Raw genomic sequence first — 21,583 nt, 5'->3', positions numbered from 1 at the left:
TTCTCCGCGTTTTCCTTGTGCTGTCCTGTCTGATGTTGGCCGTGCAAGGCTTGACTGTGGGCACACTCAATGTAAGATTTATTTTGTCTAATTTGTTCCTCTTTCCAATCATGTCTTTTTTTTATTAGGGCTATTATTGTTTTTTTTTTTAATGTTTTCAATTTCCTCTGATTACTGTTCATTTGTTCTACTAGTATATTTTTATTTCTTTTCAACATATTGTCTCTCACGCAGATTTGCAAACCCCCTTGAGTGTGAAGGTGGAAAAGGGTGCTTCTGATCAAATAAAATTGTTCAAAAAAATCATGCTTTTGCCTCTCAGGAAACCGTGACCAGATCTTCCTGTGGGACTGATCGCGCATGTTTCTCTACTCCAGCGGACTGCGACCCCACAACGAATAGCGCGTGTCTGTTGGTCTCCACCAGATCATCCAGTAGCGGCCTGGACTTTGAACTCCGCGGAGAATCCAGCGGCTACATTGCCGTAGCTTTATCAGTTGACACCACCGCCGTAAGTGTATTTACTTTCCTTCTTCAGACCACACGGTGATCAGATACGCTTTTAAAGTGAGTGTTAACTCATAAAGACAACACTGCACGCGTGCGTTTTCACACCCACCAAACACACACATTTTGAGTTTTAAAAGGCCAAATTGGCTACTGTGGGTTTTGTGAAATAGGCTACACATTCATACATATAGGCTGAGATGCTATGTCAGTGCTGTTAACACTTACCCGCTTGTTTGTTCTAACAGGGAGGCAACGACAAAACCTACATTTGCGCTAACTCTAACGGCACTGCCACGTTCTTCTTTGCCCTCCTGAACAACAACACCCTAGAGATTCAGAATGACACTGTGAGTATACATTTATATAATATCCTTTATTTATACGTTGTATTCATATTTCTACTACGCTACCTCTATTTTATTGAGGTAGGGCTATTGATTGAAAAGTGACACCTATGTTTCTCTGTGTCCATAGACGAGCATCAGTAATGTGTCCGCTTCAGTCAACTCGACCACCATCCAGTGTGTGTTTGCTGTGACTGGCCTAAACGCATCAATGTCCCGTAGCGCTGACAACACCTTTGCTGTCGTACTGGCCACAGGGACTCTTTCTTCTGATGGTAAAATACACACACACACACACACACACACACACACACACACACACACACACACACACACACACACACACACACATAAAGAGCTAGATTTTTTTTTTTTTTAAGTTCCTCACCAGGCCATTGTGTTTACTCAACCCATTCTCCACATGTAAATCCACAGGTACACCTTCAACCCCAACTGTGAAGACGGTCACCGCTCTGCTGGACCTGTCCAACCCAAGTAGCAGCAACACAGCCACAGTAACTACTGCTCCCAACGTTACAACTGATGCCAACGCTACAACCGCTGCCACCACCACCACCACCACGGCCACAACCACAACAGTCTCAGGGGCGAACATTGGTCTGCAACACAGTCTTTCACAAGGTGAGAGCAGCTCCCTTTCCATCCAGTTATCCAGAAGCTTCCATACGCAGGAGTGTTTGGCTCGTGGTCCAAGCTGAGGGTGCCGTCTGTGATTCTAATCCGATACTCTTTTGGTAGAATTCAGCAACTTTCTCCTCACGGTCCTCTAACTATCCATTCAGTGTGTGTACACCAAAAACACTCCAGTGTTGGTGTACAACCCTGGCTCTGTAGATGGGAAATAAACCTAGTGGCTCGGAAGGGAGGGGTGTTATTCGATTGGCTGTTGAGCTCAAACTGGACAACCTTTCCACAGAACCTTTCAACAGAGTCGCGGACTGCACCTTAAATTCACAATAGAGCTAAAACAGTGTCTTGAAATGGGCCAGAAAAAGGCATATGTGGGCCAGATGATGTGCCCTTTAATGAGTGGGAGTTGCCTACATGCTTGCTCTTGGTAGTTCAGGCCTTGGGCTCTGTAAGGCGTTTTCTGGCAATGTCAATTGTTGATGGTGTTATATAATGCAAAGTAATTCAATTGAAATCGAATAGAATCTAATGAATTTTTTTTGCTGCCATGCTGAATTGTAAGGGATATTCTAATTGATAAACCTTGAGGTAATATACAATACATGTTCTCCTGATATGCAGTCATCAACCTAATTCAATCAATTAATCCATTCTCTTTCTCACACAGCTCTGTTGATTCTCTTCGGCGTCCTGGCCATCAGTCTGTTGTGAGTCTTCCCGAGAGGCCCACATCGCCTGTTGACAGGAAACGATGCATTGCTTCCCCCCACTGCCAAAGACTACAGCCTGCCTGACAGCGTCCTGCCACAGGACCATCACTATATGATGGCTACCCATCACATCTTATTTATTCATTCATTTCCACTCAAGCCACACTATTTAGTATCCGTCTGCTAGGATTTATGTGTGTCTGTGTGTGTGTGTGTGTGTGTGTGTGTGTGTGTGTGTGTGTGTGTGTGTGTGTGTGTGTGTGCGTGTGTGCGTGTATGTTTATGAAATGATGAAGGGCACAGACTTGAGGTGACACTGGCTGCAATTACTTTCTATACCTTTTCTAGAATGAGATGTCATTGTGGCTGACAAGACAAATGTGTGTGTGTGTGTGTGTGTGTGTGAAACAGAGAGAAAGAGAGAGAGACAGAATTTGTCTGTATTTCTGGTAACATGAAGCATGAAGCCATTGATTGGTGGACAGTTACATTACATTTGTTTTATGAAGAAAACATTTTTAAAGTGTTTATTTGTCCTTGTCTTTTGTATTAAATAAATTATATTGATATTGGCTATGAATTTGGACAGTGTATTCTCTTTTTATTTGGTATCTTTGGTTGACAATCTTGAGTATTTTCCAATATTTTCCGCACAGTCTAATCCAGGGCCAAGTTAGCATTATAACCTCAGACTACAGTAACTTAGAGCACACTTGCTTATTCATCCCCTCCCTACAAGTGCATGAAAACTGAACTCAGAATTAGGAATATGTGTTATAATGACTTAAACAAGGAACAAGGAAGCAAAGTTCACAGTTCAAGCTTCAAAGGAGAACAATAGGACACAGTGGAATAGCAGAAGATACAAAGAAGAGCTTAGGGTTTAAAAAAGAGGATTGTTCTTGTCAATGGTGAAATGGTGTGCTAACAATGAACAGGTGTGTCCGATGAGCATGAGTGCTCTAGAGAAGTAAATCAGTCTGTGGGTTTGCATTGCATTCTCAATCCATCAACAAAAAAAGGAACATGTTAAGAATCCATTAAACAATAGTGTATGGTAGCTCTTGACTCTACTCTTTGAAATAATGCCAAGGCAAATTTATGGATGGGACTTTAAATAGCCAAAGCCGCAAATCCCCTTTAATTCTACTGCTGAGGCACCGACATCAGTCAGTTTCCAAGACAATGAGCTAGTTCTCATATTGTTGCTATCACAATGACCAGCATCTGTCCTATGAATGAATTTGTATGCATGAGAGAAACTTCTAAAATAGTAGCATTTTATTTTCACGGTAAAAAGCATTCAATGTTATGCAATATCTTGCATTCCCAACTCCCTTCCAAAACCAGCAGGAGCCTACTGACCTGTGGGTGTGAAATGCCTGTTCACTCAGCTGCCAACATGTTTATCTGCCTTTGGAGCAGGACATATTCACATCACATTCTGGTAGTTTCCATATTATGACTTCACCGGTGACATGGGAGGTAAAACAGAGCTGCAATGTCAATAACGTAAGTAAGTAAGGATCAATTGTTTTCCACATTTGTAAGGATCAGCTGTGGCGCTGGCATTTAGTGTACATGGTCATGAGGAGAGGGGAATTGGGTGTTCCGTATGACATTGCTGTAACAGTAGTTATGTCACCATTCTAATTGAACTGGCTAAATAGTAGTTGAATAGTTGAGTTAAATATTTGCCTACCATCTCAGTGTCTAGGCTGGATGCAAACTCCTGTGTTTGTTGTTTTTATCAAGGTGACCTTGGGCTTTCGCCAAGAGCTAAGGCATGTATGCTACAGAGAATGATAACAGGATTTGACTATGGTGCAAATTGACTCCCAAATGAGTGTGTCTCTGTGTGTGTGTGTGAGTGTATGTCTCTGTCTGTGTGTGTGTGTGTCTGTGTGTCTGTGTGTGTGTCTGTGTGTGTGTGTGTGTGTGTGTGTGTGTGTGTGTGTGTGTGTGAGTGCGTGTGTGTAAGGGCATGTACTTCTGTGTGTATATATCTATATATCAACATATTTCTTGCCACTTCTCTGTCTCGCAAGCTCTGAAAAATAAGGCTTTGTTGTTCAAGGTCAGTGAATCCGAAAGGCAAAGAAGAAAAAGCATAGATCTAAATGTAAGTCCTCTACGTGTACTTTCCCTCATAATAGCCCTACGTCTTCACCCTCAAAGAAACATTCATGACACACTGCCTGTATTTCCACATGACAGTCATATGCTTGGGCAGATAGGGCCTCCGGGGAACAATTCACCATCTTAACACCACAGCTCATTATCAGTGATTATCATGATCAGTGAGCTGGTGCGTTTGGACCGGTTTGTGAAATTTGTTCTGGCTGCAGCACACCTGTCAAATATCTACTCAGTGCAAAGCAGTAAATGCAGGATGTCAGTGAATGTGTGAGTGTGTAAATTACATTTTTTTTTGGATTGGTAAGTTTTCTTAGGAAAGCATGCTAGGCCTGAATACTTCTGCAGTATTTCTTGGTATTTAATTGTACTTCTAGCTACTGAAGTTGATATAGAGGCATACTACCACACAAATAGCAACAATAATATCAACTTCACACATCACAGCCAACACGTGTTGGGTCATATCAGCTCTACTCTGGTGTTGGGTCATATCAGCTCTGTTCTGGTGTTGATCGTGTTGGGTCATATCAGCTCTACTCTGGTGTTGGGTCATGTCAGCTCTACTCTGGTGTTGGGTCATATCAGCTCTATTCTGGTGTTGATCGTGTTGGGTCATATCAGCCCTGTTCTGGTGTTGATCGTGTTGGGTCATATCAGCTCTATTCTGGTGTTGACTGTGTTGGGTCATATCAGCCCTGTTCTGGTGTTGATTGTGTTGGGTCATATCAGCCCTGTTCTGGTGTTGATTGTGTTGGGTCATATCAGCTCTATTCTGGTGTTGATTGTGTTGGGTCATATCAGCTCTATTCTGGTGTTGGGTCATATCAGCTCTATTCTGGTGTTGATCGTGTTGGGTCATGTCAGCTCTACTCTGGTGTTGGGTCATATCAGCTCTATTCTGGTGTTGATCGTGTTGGGTCATATCAGCCCTGTTCTGGTGTTGATCGTGTTGGGTCATATCAGCTCTACTCTGGTGTTGGGTCATATCAGCTCTGTTCTGGTGTTGATCGTGTTGGGTCATATCAGCTCTACTCTGGTGTTGGGTCATGTCAGCTCTACTCTGGTGTTGGGTCATATCAGCTCTATTCTGGTGTTGATCGTGTTGGGTCATATCAGCCCTGTTCTGGTGTTGATCGTGTTGGGTCATATCAGCTCTATTCTGGTGTTGATCGTGTTGGGTCATGTCAGCCCTGTTCTGGTCAGTTCTGTAGTTCTCAAAAATGGTACTTTCAGTGGATCAATCCAGAACTACAACAGCTGTTGTTGTTCAAAGAATTCAACACTAATGTTTGCCTCCTCTGCTTCATTTTTTTGCCCCCCTCTCTTTGTCAGTGCATATTTGTATAGCTTTATTTTAACAGAGGAGTTTAACAAACAACACATTGGGCCATTAAAGGCGGGGGCCTTGGTCATGGCAAATGGTTTGTGATATTTGAGCTCAACGATCAGTCAAATACAAACCCTCTCTTCTGTACTCCTGAAGCAATGCTATTAATTAGTTATTGATTGCCTTCGGTCCGAGCAACTTTGTGTGTTTTCCATTCACAGAGCCAGGTTTGAACAGGAACAGACTGTGCAGGAGTTTGTGTGAACAGTCACACAAGAAATGTGAAAAGAATTTCAATCTATTCAACGAAAGGTGTAATGGATTATAATCAAGGCCCCCACCTTTAATGGGATTTATGATTTCATCACCACAGCACCCACTGCTCTGAGGATGCCCCCGGGTGTAGCATGGACCTACGGCAGAGGGAAGGAGCAGGAGCAGGTGATATTGATGTGAGGGCGCCCTCTAGTGGAGCATAGGTGGAGAAGAGAAAATACAAAGAGAGTTCTGTTACCACCAGCAGAAGAAACTGCTAGAGGGAGGAGTATGGCTAAAAATCTGCATTGGTAATTCTCACGAGGACTATGACAACAACAACATCACTGAGTTAGTCAATAGCCCAGTGTGTGAGAGGAACAGAGATCTTGTCTACCCTGATAAATCAGGCGATATACTTTTGGGTGGTGTGCCCGTTCAAAATTAATATCAACACTCAGGATACATCTTGGGTAAGTACTTAAACTTTTAAACAATAACAAAACTCTATATATTTATTTTCCTTTATGCTGTGTCTTAGTTGTCTAGGGCATATTAAAGCTGATATTCTTTATGTCAGTTGTGTCAGACCTTCACAATATGGTGGACAGATTCTAGAATGGCACGTTGTGTGACCCCCTCATTCTCAATCACACACGACTCTAGACTTTTTAATAATCCATCATCCTAGTCCTGGGTGAGAGGGCCAGCTCAAGTTCAATTTCCAGGTGACTACGACTCACTGAAGACAGTATCTAAATAAGGTATTCATTTTTTAACAAACAAGTTCAACTTTACTTAACTCTACTTTCATTTTCCGTTTGAACAATTAAATTGTCTAATCAACCTGTCATTTTTGTGCTTTGAACACAACATTCCTTTTGAATACTCCTTTTATGAACCAGAAATAATGTCAGTAGTTTATGTCAAAATAATGCATCTTCAATGTTAGATACTTGTCATGTGATATGCAGATAATCAATTATAATATAATAATAATAATTTCTAACAGGCTATTTGTTAACTGACTGTCAAGTAAAAAATATGGATGTAGCTTTAATAATTGAACGCCACTGCAAATAGCCTAACTACAGAATACAGCACCAAGGGTTCTCGGCATTGGAGTGAATTGTGTTGCCAGTGTTGGTTGAATTAAAATGGTTCGTACCTCTTTAAGAGAAGTTGCCATTATGAAAACCACAGAAAACTGTAGGCAATGCGAGTGTTTTGGCCGATGTTGGCACCTCTGGTGAAAATAAGTAACTTTTTGATGTTGAATAACAAACTGTTTGACTCTCCAACAACGTAAGGTTGGCCTACCATAATCGCTTCAGACATCGTTTGCATGTCTTTGTAGAAATAAGGCAGCAAATCTGTTGTTTTGGATGCGTATCCAAAGTTACAGTCTGCATGTGGCGCGCTGCAGTTATCTGGCAACACAGAGGTTGACGTTAACTTTCGTTTCACTTTTGAGTCTAGCAGGCTATGTCCCGCGAGGGGAACCAAGGGGGTTCTACAGATTAAGTTGAAATTGTCCTCTACATGTGATGGACGTGGTCATCTAAATTCAAAGACCTACACAAAGAACATCCTTCTTTCTTTTACATCGCTGATTTGCAGGTAGGCTATGTTTCGTGTTAGTTTCCCCCGGATAGCAAACGGCGAGTGGACCACAGAGGCCCGCTGCATTTTGCTCATCGGTTTTTGGTCCATTTGGTGATTTACAGACACACGCACGGTCCACCGTTTTGGTACTTGCTTTAAAAACTTTGTTTTTGTTTATTCATTTATAGGCTACTTATTTATTATTTTTCAATAACCCTTAGCATTTTCACAGATGTTACTAATGCGTAACTAGTCTTTAAGTGACGAAGTCATTATTGACCTTGACCAGTGCCACTTCTTCTGTTTAGTGGCTGATATTTTAAATAGATTGTGCCAAGGACGTGATTCAGAAAATCCAGGAATTGCGAACATTTCTTTCATGTTAATTTTTCAATACCAACGCCCAGTTCAACTAAAGATGATGGTAGTCTGAGAGCGGACCTAAGTTTACCGGTGGACCGCTAGCCTATATGCTTGCTATCTAGGTCTTTTCGTGTTTGTTTTCTTGAAACTCTAATGACTCGTGTTCTTTTCATCCTCGTATCGTGTAGGCAACTGTTCACGTATTAAAGCAGGCCTACATCATTACAAGCAGAGCAGCGTTGTTGGGGTAGCTCGTCTCGCACATCTCTGTCAGTAACATAGATAACTGAGCGTTGTTGTCAGGCTGAAGTGGTAATGTAAATAACTTAATCGATGTCGCTTTTCTCCGATAGCAAAATGCTAATGCTACCACTGTCCACTGTGAGTTAGCCTACTTGTGTCGCTACGGTTATCTGACGTTAACTTATGAGTTTCACTTTTGAATCTAGCGGGCTATAGCTTACAAGAGGAACCAAGGGGTTTCTACATATAAAGTTGAAATTGTCCTCTAATAGTGTCAGGTCTATGTGATGCAACAGACCACACTGTACGTACACGGTGGTTTAACGCAATTTGCTCAATGGTCGCAAGTTTCCTGTTAAATCAAGTGGATGGAAGTTGTGTTTCACGACGCTGAAGATGACTCAACATTCGCTGCCGGGTCTTGTAAGTTTCGGTTGCACCTGCTTAACGCACTGTCACGCTATTATGCATAACTGGGGTAGTTGCACAGTCGCTGAAGCAGCATAACGTGTAACTACACATGAAACGAACCGTAGTAGCTTTTTATATTACCTGTTTGTTATAGGCCTAGCTTATAGTTTGGGTATTCAGCAGACGCTTTTGCCCAAAGGAACTTAAAAAAAAAAAAAAACATTAGATACAATGAGCTGTAAGAAGCATAATGCAACAAAATGCGTAGGCTATAGTTTAGGCTTAACGTTAAGCATATCATATTATAATTATTATGATATTAAAGTAAAGCCGTCCATTATTGCAATAATAGCAATACCAAAACTATGATTACATTTAGTAATGAGTAATGAAGTAATTTAATAATGAGTTATGAAGCAAATTTACAAAATGTTTGGCTGAAACAAATTAACTTGTTAGACAAATGCTGTTTTAAAACAGTGAGACACTTCTTGAATGGACCAGGGCTATTGCTTGAATGAATAACACTAAGTGGGTCTGTGTCATTCCACCACCTAAGTACACCGATCAAGAGTCTAGACCAGGGGTGTCAAACTCATTTTAGGTAAGGGGCCACATACTGCCCACTTTGATCTCAAGTGGGCCAGACCAGTCAAATCATAGCATAATAACGCATGCATAACAACAACATGTTTAAATCATTGGTGAAGGTTTTTGGATGATAAACCCTATTTTAAGGTCTTTCTACAATAAACTAGAAACATAAAGACCAACAACTCAGACATCAGCTTGCTGTTTATCTGCCTGGGCTCTCCTCTGCAGATTCCCTCGCTTTGTGACACGTTTGACGTCAAACTGCTGCCTGTGGCAATGAGCGCTTCTGCCTCCGGAGCAGACATCGCATTTACGCTGTTTTTGAAAAAAATTCTAAATGTTTGTGCTCATAAACCTCCATATTCTTAAGAGATATTCTGATTCACAACCTTTGAAATATAGAATTTATACATTGAAAAAAAGTTGGGGCGGTGCATGAGCCACAGTGTTCCATCAAACCAAACTCTTTTGTACTGAAGCTGCTGATTGGCATTATATCGCACAATGTTCAGTGTCTCAGAAACTTTACGCTTCTTTTGGCTATCCAAATGTGCTGAAAGATCGGCAAATCTATCCACAGTATTCCTCTTTAGGCTAATGCAAACACTTTAACCAGTTTTATCTTTAGAAAACCGAAAAACCACTGTATCTTTGTAAAATGCCATGACATAAAATGACATGTCTTGCATTGGACCTACGTATGTCTTCTTGGCACATTACAATCTGATGTTTGTATTTACTTCACATGACAGTTGTTCCTTCCTCTTTTGTAAATAAACTAAACACAACTCAGTCTGTTATTGCATACAATCAAGAAATGCTAAAGATCTTTTCCGATATTTCTGATGTTTTGTTTATGCGTAGGTTCTGAGAAGTGAGAGGGCTATGCCCTTGACCACCTCTGACCACCAGTAAGAATGGGCAACAGCCACCCGAGCGTCCTGCAGCAACACGGCTTCACCCTGGTGAGAGAGGAGCGCGGGGCCAGTCTGGTGAGGTCGCAGGAGGGCAATGAGTACCTCGTCAGACAGATCAATGGTAACACAGAGGTGAGGTCACACGGTTATTTCCCATGAAGCTCTCATGTATCTTGTGTAGGCCATGACTTCATCCTTGCAACAAACTGTGGTTGTGCTAGAATTGTTTATTTTTCTTCATCTTCATTTTTGGTCAGTAATTCCAACCTGTTTTGCTTAGACCTATGTTGTGAATCTCTAAAGGATTTGCATTGACATTTAATTATTGTTCACGCCTGGAATGTCTTGTCTTTCAGGATGTTTTTATAGTGAATGAAATTCTTGGAAAACTGCAGCATCCGTATATCATTGGACATCAGAAGTCCTTTAAAGGTACTTGTCAGTTATCAAAGGAGGTTATCAGATTTTTTTAATTCTAAACTGCACATATTATGATCATTCGCTTTGAGTTATTTATATCAGTATGAAAGTAATATATTTACTGCTGAGGTACATTTTTTCAAAAAATCCTCCAGTATGGTGAGTGTATGACACTGGTGTAGCCAGAATTGCTAAATATGAAATGCATATGGTGTGTAAACACACAGTGAAGTTTCCTTTGGTTTACAGATGGTGGTACATTCTATGTTTTGGTGGACTACTCCAACGGAGGAGATTTGTCTCAAAAGATTCAAGACAAGCGAGAACGTGGTGAACCGTTTACAGAGGAAGAGGTGCTCCCACAAAACATTACATTTTCTGAATAAATGAGCGTCTTCATTCGAGGGAGTTTGACACAGTTGGTTATTGCATCCAAATATGTGTAAATGTCTTTATTCCAGGTTATGGATTGCTTTGTCAAGATTTGCTTGGCGTTGAAGCACTTGCACACCAATCACATTATTCACAGAGACTTAAGACCACAGGTATAGTATATTGATTGGAATGTAATTATTTATGGAATATAATTAAACTCTGTTACATAGTAAGTAAGTAAACTTTGTTAAGAGTAAATTATTAAAAAATGCAAAGACTGGATAGATTTGGTTTCTCATCCATGGTGATTGTCTGATGCTGCTTGATTTGGTTTAATTAGTTAACATAATATAGTTACTTCAGTCATTTGGTTTGAATGTGTCTTTACTTGTGTCTTTTCCTTTCCGTTGTGTTGGTTAATAGAGCATTTTCTTCACTGAGTTTGGGACTGTGTGTTTGGGGGAGCTTCCAGAGATCAAAGAAAGGTATCTACGCCTCAAAGTCAGTCATTCACTCAATCTATCAACCAGTAAATCTTATTCTGATTGTTTGATTGATCTGTCTTGTCTTTCAGAGCTGGTGTAAAGAGTGACTCTACTGGGGAACTAACTAACATTCCCCCTGAAATCCTGAAGGGAGAAGAATACCATGACAAGAGGTAACATTGCTTCACCACCGCTAACGTTCCTTCATCTGGTTTGTCTAATATATATGGGGGCTATAAAGTTTACATTATTGAGTAAATGTTGAAATACTTCAGTTGTATACACAGGCACACCATAGAGTCATATATCACACATGCCATCATACATTACAGAGTTGATGTTTAAAGATGTATGACAACCACTGAGAATCATGAGATGTAAGAGAATCAGTTTTCTTTTTGTATTTCTTTTTCAGTGATGTTTGGTCTTTGGGCTGTCTGCTCTATGAGCTGTGTATGATGAAGAGTCCAGTAAGTACAACTAATAATTTAAATAATGCCTGGCCTGTATTTTGTAAACCTAAACTATGTGTGTATGGATTATGAATGTGCTGTTCAGATAACCTCTATGAAGTGGTGTTCTCTTCCTCTTTTTGGATAGTTCACTGCAGAGAGTACAGGGAAGCTGGTTCCTACGATCCTGAGCGGTTCCTATGCGCCTCTCCCTGATACCTTCTCCCAGTCCCTACAGCAGCTCCTCAGAGATGTCCTGCAGGTGGACCCGGCGCTCAGACCCTCAGCGCAGGAGATTTCGTGGAGGCCGTCAGTCATCGCCTTCCTCACAACCCAGGTGAGGTGTAACAGACACATTGGGGCAGGTAGCCGTACAGCAATTCCAGTGATCTCCCTACACTGAACCTACATGTGGACGAGGTGGCAGTGCAGACAGTTATGCCTTCATGTTGTGTTGGCTCTGTTTGTTGCTCGCTTTCCCTTACCAGTATAACTACAGGGGTATACTGTGTTAAGGAGATGGGAATTTAATATGGAAGACATTTTTCTTCTTACTTGGTAAATACTGATTAAAAGTTAGGATGAGGTCTAGTGAAAGATGTAAAAGTGCACTAAATGTTGTTTTAGCTTGGATACTGTTAACAAACATATAGTGAATGTGACTTTTGTTGTTTCTGTCTGGTGGTGGTGTGTGCTTGTTCAGAGTGAACGGACTGTTGCGGAGCTCCAGGAGAGCCTTCAGAAGCTGAGGGCTCTGGCTGATGGTCTGGAGAACCTGCACTTCGGCACCACCGTGGGCAGCCTGACTGGAGGGGTGATTGGAGCCGCTGGAGGGATCACCTCCATCGTGGGTCTCATCCTGGCCCCCTTCACTCTGGGTGCCTCTCTGATCGTGACCGGCGTGGGAGTTGGGGTGGCAATCGCTGGTGGTGCAGCCGCGGGCGTCTCCAACATCACCAACATGGTCAACCAGTCCATGGACCGCAGGAACGTAAAGAACATCATCAGCGAGATCCAGGAGAAGCTGAACTCGGTGGTGGTCAACCTCCAGCACATCTGTGAAGGCCTGGAGGCCCTGAATCTCCCCAGATCGGAGAATTCCTCAGGAATAGGGGCGCAGAGCGCGGCCAAGGCGGGTGTCAGAATGGGGAGGGGGCTGGGGGGCATCTCTGAGCTGGTGCGCCTGGCACAGGTGGCAAACCTGGGGAAGGTGGCGGCGCAGACCGCCAGGGCCGTGCGGGTGGCAGAGGTAGCCACCGGCATCTTCTCGGCCTTCTTCCTGGCCGTGGACGTCTACTTCATCGCCATGGACGCCAAGGAGATCCACAACATCCGACAGACCAGGGCAGAGATGGCCACGGCAGAAGACCCAGGCCAGCTGAAGATGCTTGAGGGCGCTGGTGCCGCAGACGCCGATGCGCTGGAGCTACGAGAGGTGGACTCCATGACGGAGCTGCGCCCTGGTGCAGCAGAGGAGGCCAAGCCAGAGGTGAAGTCGGAGACCATGAAGTTTGTCCTGCAGATCAGGGAGACAGCAGCCCAGCTGCAGGACGGCCTGGACGAGCTGAGCGACGTCATCACCTTCATCCCAAAGGTTGAGGCCTACAGCCTCTAAGCCAATAAAAACATGGTGGCACTTTTCGATACAGGGTGTTTTTCTGTCACGTTTTCCACACATAGGAATCTGGTCACCCTGACTGTAGAGGGTAATCTATCTCAGGTAACTTCCTCATGTACTGGGTTTGCTCCAGTCAACTGAGGACCTTTAACACGTGCATCCTTGTACTTTATGGTTTAACTGAAGAGCAATGTTGTCAGTACGCACCAGTCGGCTAACAACTGATCAGAACTGTCACCATGATCACATTTTAAAATGTACATTTTAGGGGTTTGAATGTATATGCTCACAGTTTGACAATTAACCTCTTTGAGTTTGATTTAATCGTCAACCTAGACAGCCAGGGATACAGATGGATAAGGAAGAATTTTATGATTTGTTTTAGTTGGTTAAGTTTTAGCTGCAGTTATTATATGATATCATACTTGTCTTTACTGGAAAATCTCAGTTCTAATAGCCTGTTGTGATCATAACATGAAGTACTTCCTTGACGGTATCTCAGTGTAATGCTAAGCATCTTATCAGACATCGTACCCTGCTGTGCACGTGTTTGTTCACCCTGTGGAATCTGAGTGCAGAAACGAGAGGAGATGTGTTTCATGACCTTTGACCTCTGTGTGTTAGAGGGTGATGTGCTGATGTACTTCTGAACATGTTCTCCTGTGTGGTGAACTATCTCCACCCAGCTTCACCGTTAGAACAGAATAAAACCCAAACCAGCTGCTTCCCTCGCTGTGTGTTGTGTGAATCTGTTTCATTCTCCTCAGGTCTTCTCCTCCTCCTCAACTTCTACCTCTCATCATAAAGTTCATAGTGGAATATCAAATAGATATAATGGTGTCACTTTGCAACCTTAGGTGGGAGGATAGGTTTATATTATGCTTAATGTTAATCAACCTTAAGTGGGAGAATACGTTTATATTATTATTAATGTTAATCAACCTTAGGTGGGAGAATAGGTTTGTATTATTATTAATGTTACTCCTTGGATATCTGATCATGCAAATTATGACAGTGGCGTTAGTGGTATTCCACTCACCCCTTTTGAAAGAACTATTTGTGATTTGTGACGCCTCAGTGCGCTGCCCTCTCTTACTTCTGTGTGTGTGTGTGTGTGTGTGTGTGTGTGCGGGTTTGGACAAGTCAAGGCCAGCAGCCTTTATTTATCTACTTCTTAAGAAAATGCAGTGTGATAGGAAATAAACAGTGATCTGATGTTCTAATTGAATAGACCAGGCCTGACCTCTTCAGAATAACATGACTTGAGACCTGAAAATCTCTATAACAATAACAACACATAAAATAATGTTATTGATGATATATTAAATGATTTAGTGATTATATTCCCATTTTATTAAGTGGCCCATGTTATATTTTATGGTGATTATCGTGACAGAAAAGCTTTTTGATGTCATATCGTTGTAGGTTTCTCCTTAGTAATCTCTCTTTAGTAATCTCTTTCAGGCTGCCAGTCTCTTTCTGGCTGGTGGAGTGCCAGACTTGGTTCACGCCCACTTGGCGTGCCTCACACATTTTTTTTTTCAAATTAGCAATCACCGTTGAGTGATATACTGCACTGACTGGACTGTGACTGAGGCCAGTGAATGTTTGGTGTTTATGACACCATACAATAAATTGTCAGCGGGCGGTCAGGGGACTTTAACCTGTCGCTTCTCTAGATTGTTTTATTATTTTTAAATAGGGCAGTCAAACAGCCATGACGGATAGACCCTCCTCTCTGCTCTCTCAGGATGTCACTGTTCCTCATCAGAGTGGGAGGCACAGGGCTGGGGAAGGACGTGTGTGTGTGTGTGTGAGAGAGATGTAGACTGAAGAGGAGTGTTATAATGTGTCTGTGTGTGTGTGTGTGTGAGAGAGTGTGAGTGTGAGTGTGAGTGTGTGTGTGTGTGTGTGTGCGCAGCATGAGGCTGGTGGTATAATGTGAGAAGGTGAATTCCCTCCCTTCTCACCATGGCAAGAAAAAAGGGATGTTGCCCTTAAAGAGACTTTGACTTCCCCACCGCAATGGTTGGTTCCGTGCTCCCCCATGTTTTGGTGGGGTCCAAATTGGCCCGATTTAGCCCAAGTGGCTGCCCTATTTAAAGGGTGCCTCATGCAAGCATGCAAGCATGGGGGGGGGGGGGGGAGCTTCAGAGGGGCCTGAAGGTTTAGCGCATACCTTGTGTGAGGTTAAGTGTGTACTGTGTCTAGCTGTGTGGACACGGTTTGCCTTGTTTTGTGCCCTGCTTGTGCCCTGCTTCTGCTCCTTGTTTATGTGCTTAGTTTCGTGCTTAGTTTCTGGGCCTAGTTTGGGGCCTAGCTTGTGCCTAGAATGTGCCGGTATTGGGCCTAAATGGGCCAAGCAGCTGCCTAGGGTGCCTAGCTACTTGAGTTACTGTGAGTACTGTCTGTATTTTTGATTTGTTTGTTTATTGTGTGGGCACATGTTCTGGGGTCAACCTAAAGGCCCTTGTAAATAAATATATATATTTTGGTATGGAAAATCCACCATGTTCTGCACGTTCTTCCCCATATTCACCACCAGGTCAAGTCACCCACATCCCAAAAACGTGGGGTGACCGCCTCGGTCCCTCACAGAGTGAAAGAGAGAGAGAGGGAGAAAGAGAGAGACATAGACAGAGAGGAGGGAGAGTAACAGATAACAGAAGAGGAAAATAGAGTAGTGTGTGTGTAGTTATATTCTATTACTCTATGTCAGGGCTCTTCAATAGGCGGCCCTGGGGCCGGATCCGGCCCTCGAGATGCTTTGGACTGGCCCCCGGAGTGTGCTCCGGTAGCATCATTCAGTTCGTGACTATGGCTAATTGTACACTCTCACGTGCAGTAGGTGGCGGTATTCACCCGTATATGTGGCGGTATGCACCCGTATAGGTGGTGGTATATTTTTTCCTACTGATATATGGCCAGAAAACATTTGCCTCTAAGTGTTTTCTTAAATAGTTGATCAGTTATTACTTAGAAACATCACTTCTTGTGGAAACCACTTGTAATGAACCGAAGTTTGTTCGAATTGTTTACTTTGATGAATATGCTAATCGCTAGCGCGGTCTATATGGAATTTCCCCTATAAGTTAGCATTAAGCTAACGTAGTTTAAACATGCAATGCTAAGTGATTGTTTTTAGAAACAAATGTTACGAGATGAGATGACTAAGATGTATTCTGTAAGTCTGCACAGTTTTACAGTGCTTCCTAAGTAAAGGTTTGAAAATAACTTCAAGCTTCAGACTTTCTCTTGGGGAAACTGTTATCTATCTGCCGAGCCAATGGCAAGGCTAGAGTGACCATGCCACACACACAGAAGCGGGGGCAGAATAGTAAAACAAAAAATTAGTGCACTCAGAAGTTGTTTGCCAGTTAAATTAATGAAATTCTAAACAACTGATACAGTTCACCTGAACTGAGTGATGACATTTGAAACCCATTTCCTTGATAGAATACCAAGCACTTTTAAGTTGTTACAATTCAGTTCCATGCAATGCACTTTGTTGGGGGAGATACATTTGATTCTGCCTTTTACTCAAATCAGTTTAATCTTAAATATTGAGGATAATGACCAGTAAAGTTGTGTTGGTACAGCTATGTACAATGAAGTGCATGTTTTTGTTCGTTAATTGCATTTCTCCAATTGTCTGTTAATATGGCTTGGTTATTGCTCACCTGGTTTGATTTTTTAATCCTTGGGCCTATGCGCCCTCTTGGTTATATGTTGTTAAGCACTTACTAAATAGAATATATTCACTCCTTCAGTATGTTGTTGTAATTTCTTTATTTGTTACCGTGATTACTCATATCCTCCGGCCCCTGACTTTGCCTCAGTTTCAAGAACCGGCCCCAGGTCCAAACTAATTGAAGAGCCCTGCTCTATGTGTACTGGTGCATTTGACCCAAGGGCTCTGTTTGAACAGGTCAGATATCTCTCACTTGACCACAGTGGGATTAGAACCTCTTTCCTACAAACTGCATACTTACCACTGCACCACCAGGATCCTGTCCTCACCTGCACCTCCTGTATGTTTGAGGCTAAGATAGATAGATAGATACTTTATTAATCCAGAGGGAAATTTAGGTCATCCAGTAGTTTATACACATACACAAATACACTTATACACCTCAACGACGTACATACATGAATCACATATACATACACATAGGGAGAACATGTTCACACAGAGTGTTTCCAGATACAGGAAAAGGTCTGACCCTATTGTACAGAGTGCAATGATTTGGACAGTGTCGGTGTCCAGGAGGAAAGTGAAAAGTGATTTTGTGCTGCTGGTGTGGAGAGTGCCAAAAAATATATAATGTTCTTGTGCTTGTGAGGATGGGTAGTGCAAGATAGTGATCTTGTGCTTGTGTGTGTGTTTGGAAAGTGCAAAGAGCAAAGTGATAGTGCAGAATATGTAGGTGGTAAAATCTGTGCATGGGGCTGAGATGAGATGAGCAGAGGAGGGCAGACTGAGGTAGACTCATGCAGAGAAGTCCATCTCCCTCCCCATCCCCTTCTGCGTGGCGTTAAAAAGCTGAATGGCCCTGGGGACAAAGGACTTCCTCAGCCTGTCCGATGAGCATGACAGTGACAGGAGTCTGCCACTGAATATGCTCTTCTGTCTGTTGACAGTACTGTGTGGTGGGTGGTGGACATTGTCCAAGATAGTCAGCAACCTACTCAGGGTCCTTCTCTCCGCCACCGTTGTGAGGCAGTCCAGTTCGGTGCCCACAACAGCTTCCTCACCAGCCTGTCCAGTCGCCCCGCATCCCTCTTCTTTATGCTGCCTCCCCAGCACATCGTGCTGACCCACCTCAAGGCCATCACCAACCACCTCCTCGACCCACTGCAGTTTGCCTACAGAGCCAACAGGTCTGTAGATGACGAAATTAACATGGGACTCCACTTCATCCTCCAGCACCTTGATTCCCCCGGCACCTACGCCAGGATCCTGTTTGTGGATTTCAGCTCCGCATTCAACACCATCGCCCCAGCTCTGACTAGGAAATGCGTTTCAAAAGTGTTGAGTCTCGCAAATCACAATGATGAGTGATAATGTTGCTCTTTGAGCGTGAATCAGGCACAACGTGAAGTATCTATCTCATGCTTTGTCATTGATGACTGTTCCTGTTCTTCTTTGGAGAGCAGGAGGAGAGTTGACATTTTCAGAGTGAACACTTGTGAAAAAAAAAAAAAGCTTTTTTATGCTGTTCCCACTTCAGAGACCTGTTTCAAAGACTGCACTTTTTGGCACGTGTCACACGTGAAAATGCGACAACTTACCTTGCAGCGCACGCGTCGTCTTTTTCGACAGGTGCGCATCACAGCCGTGGGTTCTAAAACCACACCACTTACGCCCTATTTGTCGAACATAAGCATTGAACATGTGCAGTTAAACGAGCGCCCGCCATTTTATAATGCCGTCAGTTAAACAGTAGACCGGGTTTCGGTGTTTCCTTCATTGCCAGGCAGTGTTTTGCACCCGGAAAAATGAACGGACGCGGTGGATACGCACCCTCATCGTGAAGACTGAGCACAAGAAAGGCTTTGCTCGCTTCTACTGTAAGACGACAAGACTATACTTTCAGGGATCATTTCTATAGTTTCTGACTAGGAAATGCGTTTCAAAAGTGTTGAGTCTCGCGAATCACGATGATGAGTGATAATGTTGCTCTTTGAGCGTGAATCAGGCACAACGTGAGGTATCTATCTCATGCTTTGCCATTGATGACTGTTCCTGTTCTTCTTTCGAGAGCAGGAGGAGAGTTGACATTTTCAGAGTGGTTCCGCAAACAATTGTGAAAAAAAAAAGCTTTTTTATGCTTTTCCCAATGCAGAGACCTGTTTCAAAGACTGCACTTTTTGGCACGTGTCACACGTGAAAATGCGACTCCTACCTCGCAGCGAATGCGTCGTCTTTTAAACCACACCACTTACGCCCTATTTGTCGAAAATAAGCATTGAACATGTGCAGTTAAACGAGCGCCCGCCGTTTTATAATGCCGTCAGTTAAACAGTAGACCGGGTTTCGGTGTTTCCTTCATTGCCAGGCAGTGTTTTGCACCCGGAAAAACGAACGGACGCGGTGGATACGCACCCTCATCGTGAAGACTGAGCACAAGAAAGGCTTTGCTCGCTTCTACTGTAAGACGACAAGACTATACTTTCAGGGATCATTTCTATAGTTTCTGACTAGGAAATGCGTTTCAAAAGTGTTGAGTCTCGCAAATCACGATGATGAGTGATAATGTTGCTCTTTGAGCGTGAATCAGGCACAACGTGAGGTATCTAGCTCATGCTTTGTCATTGATGACTGTTCCTGTTCTTCTTTCGAGAGCAGGAGGAGAGTTGACATTTTCAGAGTGGTTCCGCAAACAATTGTGAAAAAAAAAAGCTTTTTTAAGCTTTTCCCAATGCAGAGACCTGTTTCAAAGATTGCACTTTTTGGCACGTGTCACACGTGAAAATACGACTCCTTACCTCGCAGCGCACGCGTCGTCTTTTACGACAGGTGCGCATCACAGTCGTGGGTTCTAAAACCACACTACTTACGCCCTATTTGTCGAACATAAGCATTCAACATGTGCAGTTAAAACGAGCACCCGCCGTTTTATAATGCCGTCAGTTAAACAGTAGACCTGGTTTTGGTGTTTTGCACCCAGAAAAATGAAAGGACGCGGTGGATACGCACCCTCATCGTGAAGACTGAGCACAAGAAAGGCTTTGCTCGCGTCTACTGTAAGACGACAAGACTATACTTTCAGGGATCATTTCTATAGTTTCTGACTAGGAAATGCGTTTCAAAAGTGTTGAGTCTCGCAAATCACGATGATGAGTGATAATGTTGCTCTTTGAGCGTGAATCAGGCACAACGTGAGGTATCTATCTCATGCTTTGTCATTGATGACTGTTCCTGTTCTTCTTTCAAGAGCAGGAGGAGAGTTGACATTTTCAGAGTGGTTCCGCAAACAATTGTGAAAAAAAAAGCTTTTTTTATGCTTTTCCCAATGCAGAGACCTGTTTCAAAGACTGCACTTTTTGGCACGTGTCACAAGTGAAAATGCGACTCCTTACCTCACAGCGCACGCCTCGTCTTTTAAACCACACCACTTACGCCCTATTTGTCGAAAATAAGCATTGAACATGTGCAGTTAAACGAGCGCCCGCCGTTTTATAATGCCGTCAGAACAGTAGACCGGGTTTCGGTGTTTCCTTCATTGCCAGGCAGTGTTTTGCACCCGGAAAAACGAACGGACGCGGTGGATAAGCACCCTCATCGTGAAGACTGAGCACAAGAAAGGCTTTGCTCGCTTCTACTGTAAGACGACAAGACTATACTTTCAGGGATCATTTCTATAGTTTCTGACTAGGAAATGCGTTTCAAAAGTGTTGAGTCTCGCAAATCACGATGATGAGTGATAATGTTGCTCTTTGAGCGTGAATCAGGCACAACGTGAGGTATCTATCTAATGCTTTGCCATTGATGACTGTTCCTGTTCTTCCTTCGAGAGCAGGAGGAGAGTTGACATTTTCAGAGTGGTTCCGCAAACAATTGTGAAAAAAAAAAGCTTTTTTATGCTTTTCCCAATGCAGAGACCTGTTTCAAAGACTGCACTTTTTGGCACGTGTCACACGTGAAAATGCGACTCCTACCTCGCAGCGAATGCGTCGTCTTTTAAACCACACCACTTACGCCCTATTTGTCGAAAATAAGCATTGAACATGTGCAGTTAAACGAGCGCCCGCCGTTTTGCAATGCCGTCAGTTAAACAGTAGACCGGGTTTCGGTGTTTCCTTCATTGCCAGGCAGTGTTTTGCACCCGGAAAAACGAACGGACGCGGTGGATACGCACCCTCATCGTGAAGACTGAGCACAAGAAAGGCTTTGCTCGCTTCTACTGTAAGACGACAAGACTATACTTTCAGGGATCATTTCTATAGTTTTTGACTAGGAAATGCGTTTCAAAAGTGTTGAGTCTCGCAAATCACGATGATGAGTGATAATGTTGCCCTTTCAGCGTGAATCAGGCACAACGTGAGGTATCTATCTCATGCTTTGTCATTGATGACTTTTCCTGTTCTTCTTTCGAGAGCAGGAGGAGAGTTGACATTTTCAGAGTGGTTCCGCAAACAATTGTGAAAAATAAAAGCTTTT

At 43.0% G+C, this 21,583-nt stretch overlaps 2 protein-coding genes, 5 non-coding genes and 1 pseudogene across 11 annotated transcripts in view; all 8 read left to right on the top strand.

The window, feature by feature from the left end:
* si:cabz01007794.1 (putative ferric-chelate reductase 1) overlaps window positions 1-2,634 on the top strand; it is a 3,702-nt gene extending 1,068 nt beyond the window's left edge. Inside the window, exons 2-7 of one of the 2 annotated variants that reach the window (XM_031584929.2) lie at window positions 1-71; window positions 323-511; window positions 756-857; window positions 985-1,129; window positions 1,290-1,496; window positions 2,173-2,634. The exon at window positions 1-71 is cut by the window's left edge and continues 14 nt beyond it. In XM_031584929.2, coding sequence (XP_031440789.1) covers window positions 1-71; window positions 323-511; window positions 756-857; window positions 985-1,129; window positions 1,290-1,496; window positions 2,173-2,216 — 758 coding nt within the window. In that variant the 3' untranslated portion in view covers window positions 2,217-2,634. Of the gene's footprint in view, window positions 72-322; window positions 512-755; window positions 858-984; window positions 1,130-1,289; window positions 1,882-2,172 lie in introns of those variants that run through there. The other variant, XM_042710558.1, reaches the window with a different exon arrangement.
* A 3,666-nt stretch (window positions 2,635-6,300) lies between these two features.
* On the top strand, window positions 6,301-14,150 carry LOC105906602 (serine/threonine-protein kinase PLK4-like). Of its 4 annotated transcripts, XM_031584914.1 has the most exons (11): window positions 6,301-6,409; window positions 6,603-6,700; window positions 10,017-10,201; window positions 10,426-10,501; window positions 10,739-10,842; window positions 10,951-11,034; window positions 11,288-11,349; window positions 11,439-11,522; window positions 11,765-11,819; window positions 11,950-12,138; window positions 12,505-14,150. In XM_031584914.1, the coding sequence occupies exons 3-11, from the start codon at window positions 10,070-10,072 to the stop codon at window positions 13,414-13,416; spliced, it is 1,698 nt and encodes a 565-aa protein (XP_031440774.1). In that variant the 5' UTR covers window positions 6,301-6,409; window positions 6,603-6,700; window positions 10,017-10,069; the 3' UTR covers window positions 13,417-14,150. The 4 variants fall into 4 exon arrangements, with proteins under 4 accessions (XP_031440774.1, XP_031440773.1, XP_031440771.1 ...); XM_031584913.1 differs by lacking the exon at window positions 6,603-6,700; XM_031584911.2 differs by lacking the exons at window positions 6,301-6,409; window positions 6,603-6,700 and adding an exon at window positions 7,085-8,570.
* Window positions 14,151-18,424: 4,274 nt separating this feature from the next.
* On the top strand, window positions 18,425-18,603 carry LOC116224781 (annotated as a pseudogene).
* A 397-nt stretch (window positions 18,604-19,000) lies between these two features.
* On the top strand, window positions 19,001-19,213 carry LOC116224778. Its single transcript, XR_004165733.1, has one exon. It is a non-coding gene; the product is annotated as a small nucleolar RNA U3 (small nucleolar RNA).
* A 369-nt stretch (window positions 19,214-19,582) lies between these two features.
* On the top strand, window positions 19,583-19,795 carry LOC116224814. The gene has a single exon (XR_004165762.1). It is a non-coding gene; the product is annotated as a small nucleolar RNA U3 (small nucleolar RNA).
* A 381-nt stretch (window positions 19,796-20,176) lies between these two features.
* LOC116224834 lies at window positions 20,177-20,389 on the top strand. Its single transcript, XR_004165782.1, has one exon. It is a non-coding gene; the product is annotated as a small nucleolar RNA U3 (small nucleolar RNA).
* A 367-nt stretch (window positions 20,390-20,756) lies between these two features.
* Window positions 20,757-20,969, top strand: LOC116224800. Its single transcript, XR_004165748.1, has one exon. It is a non-coding gene; the product is annotated as a small nucleolar RNA U3 (small nucleolar RNA).
* A 369-nt stretch (window positions 20,970-21,338) lies between these two features.
* LOC116224839 lies at window positions 21,339-21,551 on the top strand. The gene has a single exon (XR_004165787.1). It is a non-coding gene; the product is annotated as a small nucleolar RNA U3 (small nucleolar RNA).
* Window positions 21,552-21,583: the final 32 nt, after the last annotated feature.

The sequence above is a fragment of the Clupea harengus genome, chromosome 18 (genome assembly GCF_900700415.2).
Source record: "Clupea harengus chromosome 18, Ch_v2.0.2, whole genome shotgun sequence".
In the NCBI taxonomy this organism is placed as follows: domain Eukaryota; kingdom Metazoa; phylum Chordata; class Actinopteri; order Clupeiformes; family Clupeidae; genus Clupea; species Clupea harengus.
The sequence above is the reverse complement of the archived record's forward strand: the minus strand, read 5'-3'. Positions and strand labels throughout refer to the sequence as shown.

What these genes read in the sequence shown, in the direction of transcription:
- LOC105906602 (XM_031584913.1), top strand. Translation starts at nt 10,070, where the DNA reads ATGGGCAACAGCCACCCGAGCGTCCTGCAGCAACACGGCTTCACCCTG. An exon ending in ACATCAGAAGTCCTTTAAAG is followed by an intron (nt 10,502 to 10,738) that starts GTACTTGTCAGT and finishes TTTGGTTTACAG; the next exon opens with ATGGTGGTACATTCTATGTT. An exon ending in CTTCCAGAGATCAAAGAAAG is followed by an intron (nt 11,350 to 11,438) that starts GTATCTACGCCT and finishes CTTGTCTTTCAG; the next exon opens with AGCTGGTGTAAAGAGTGACT.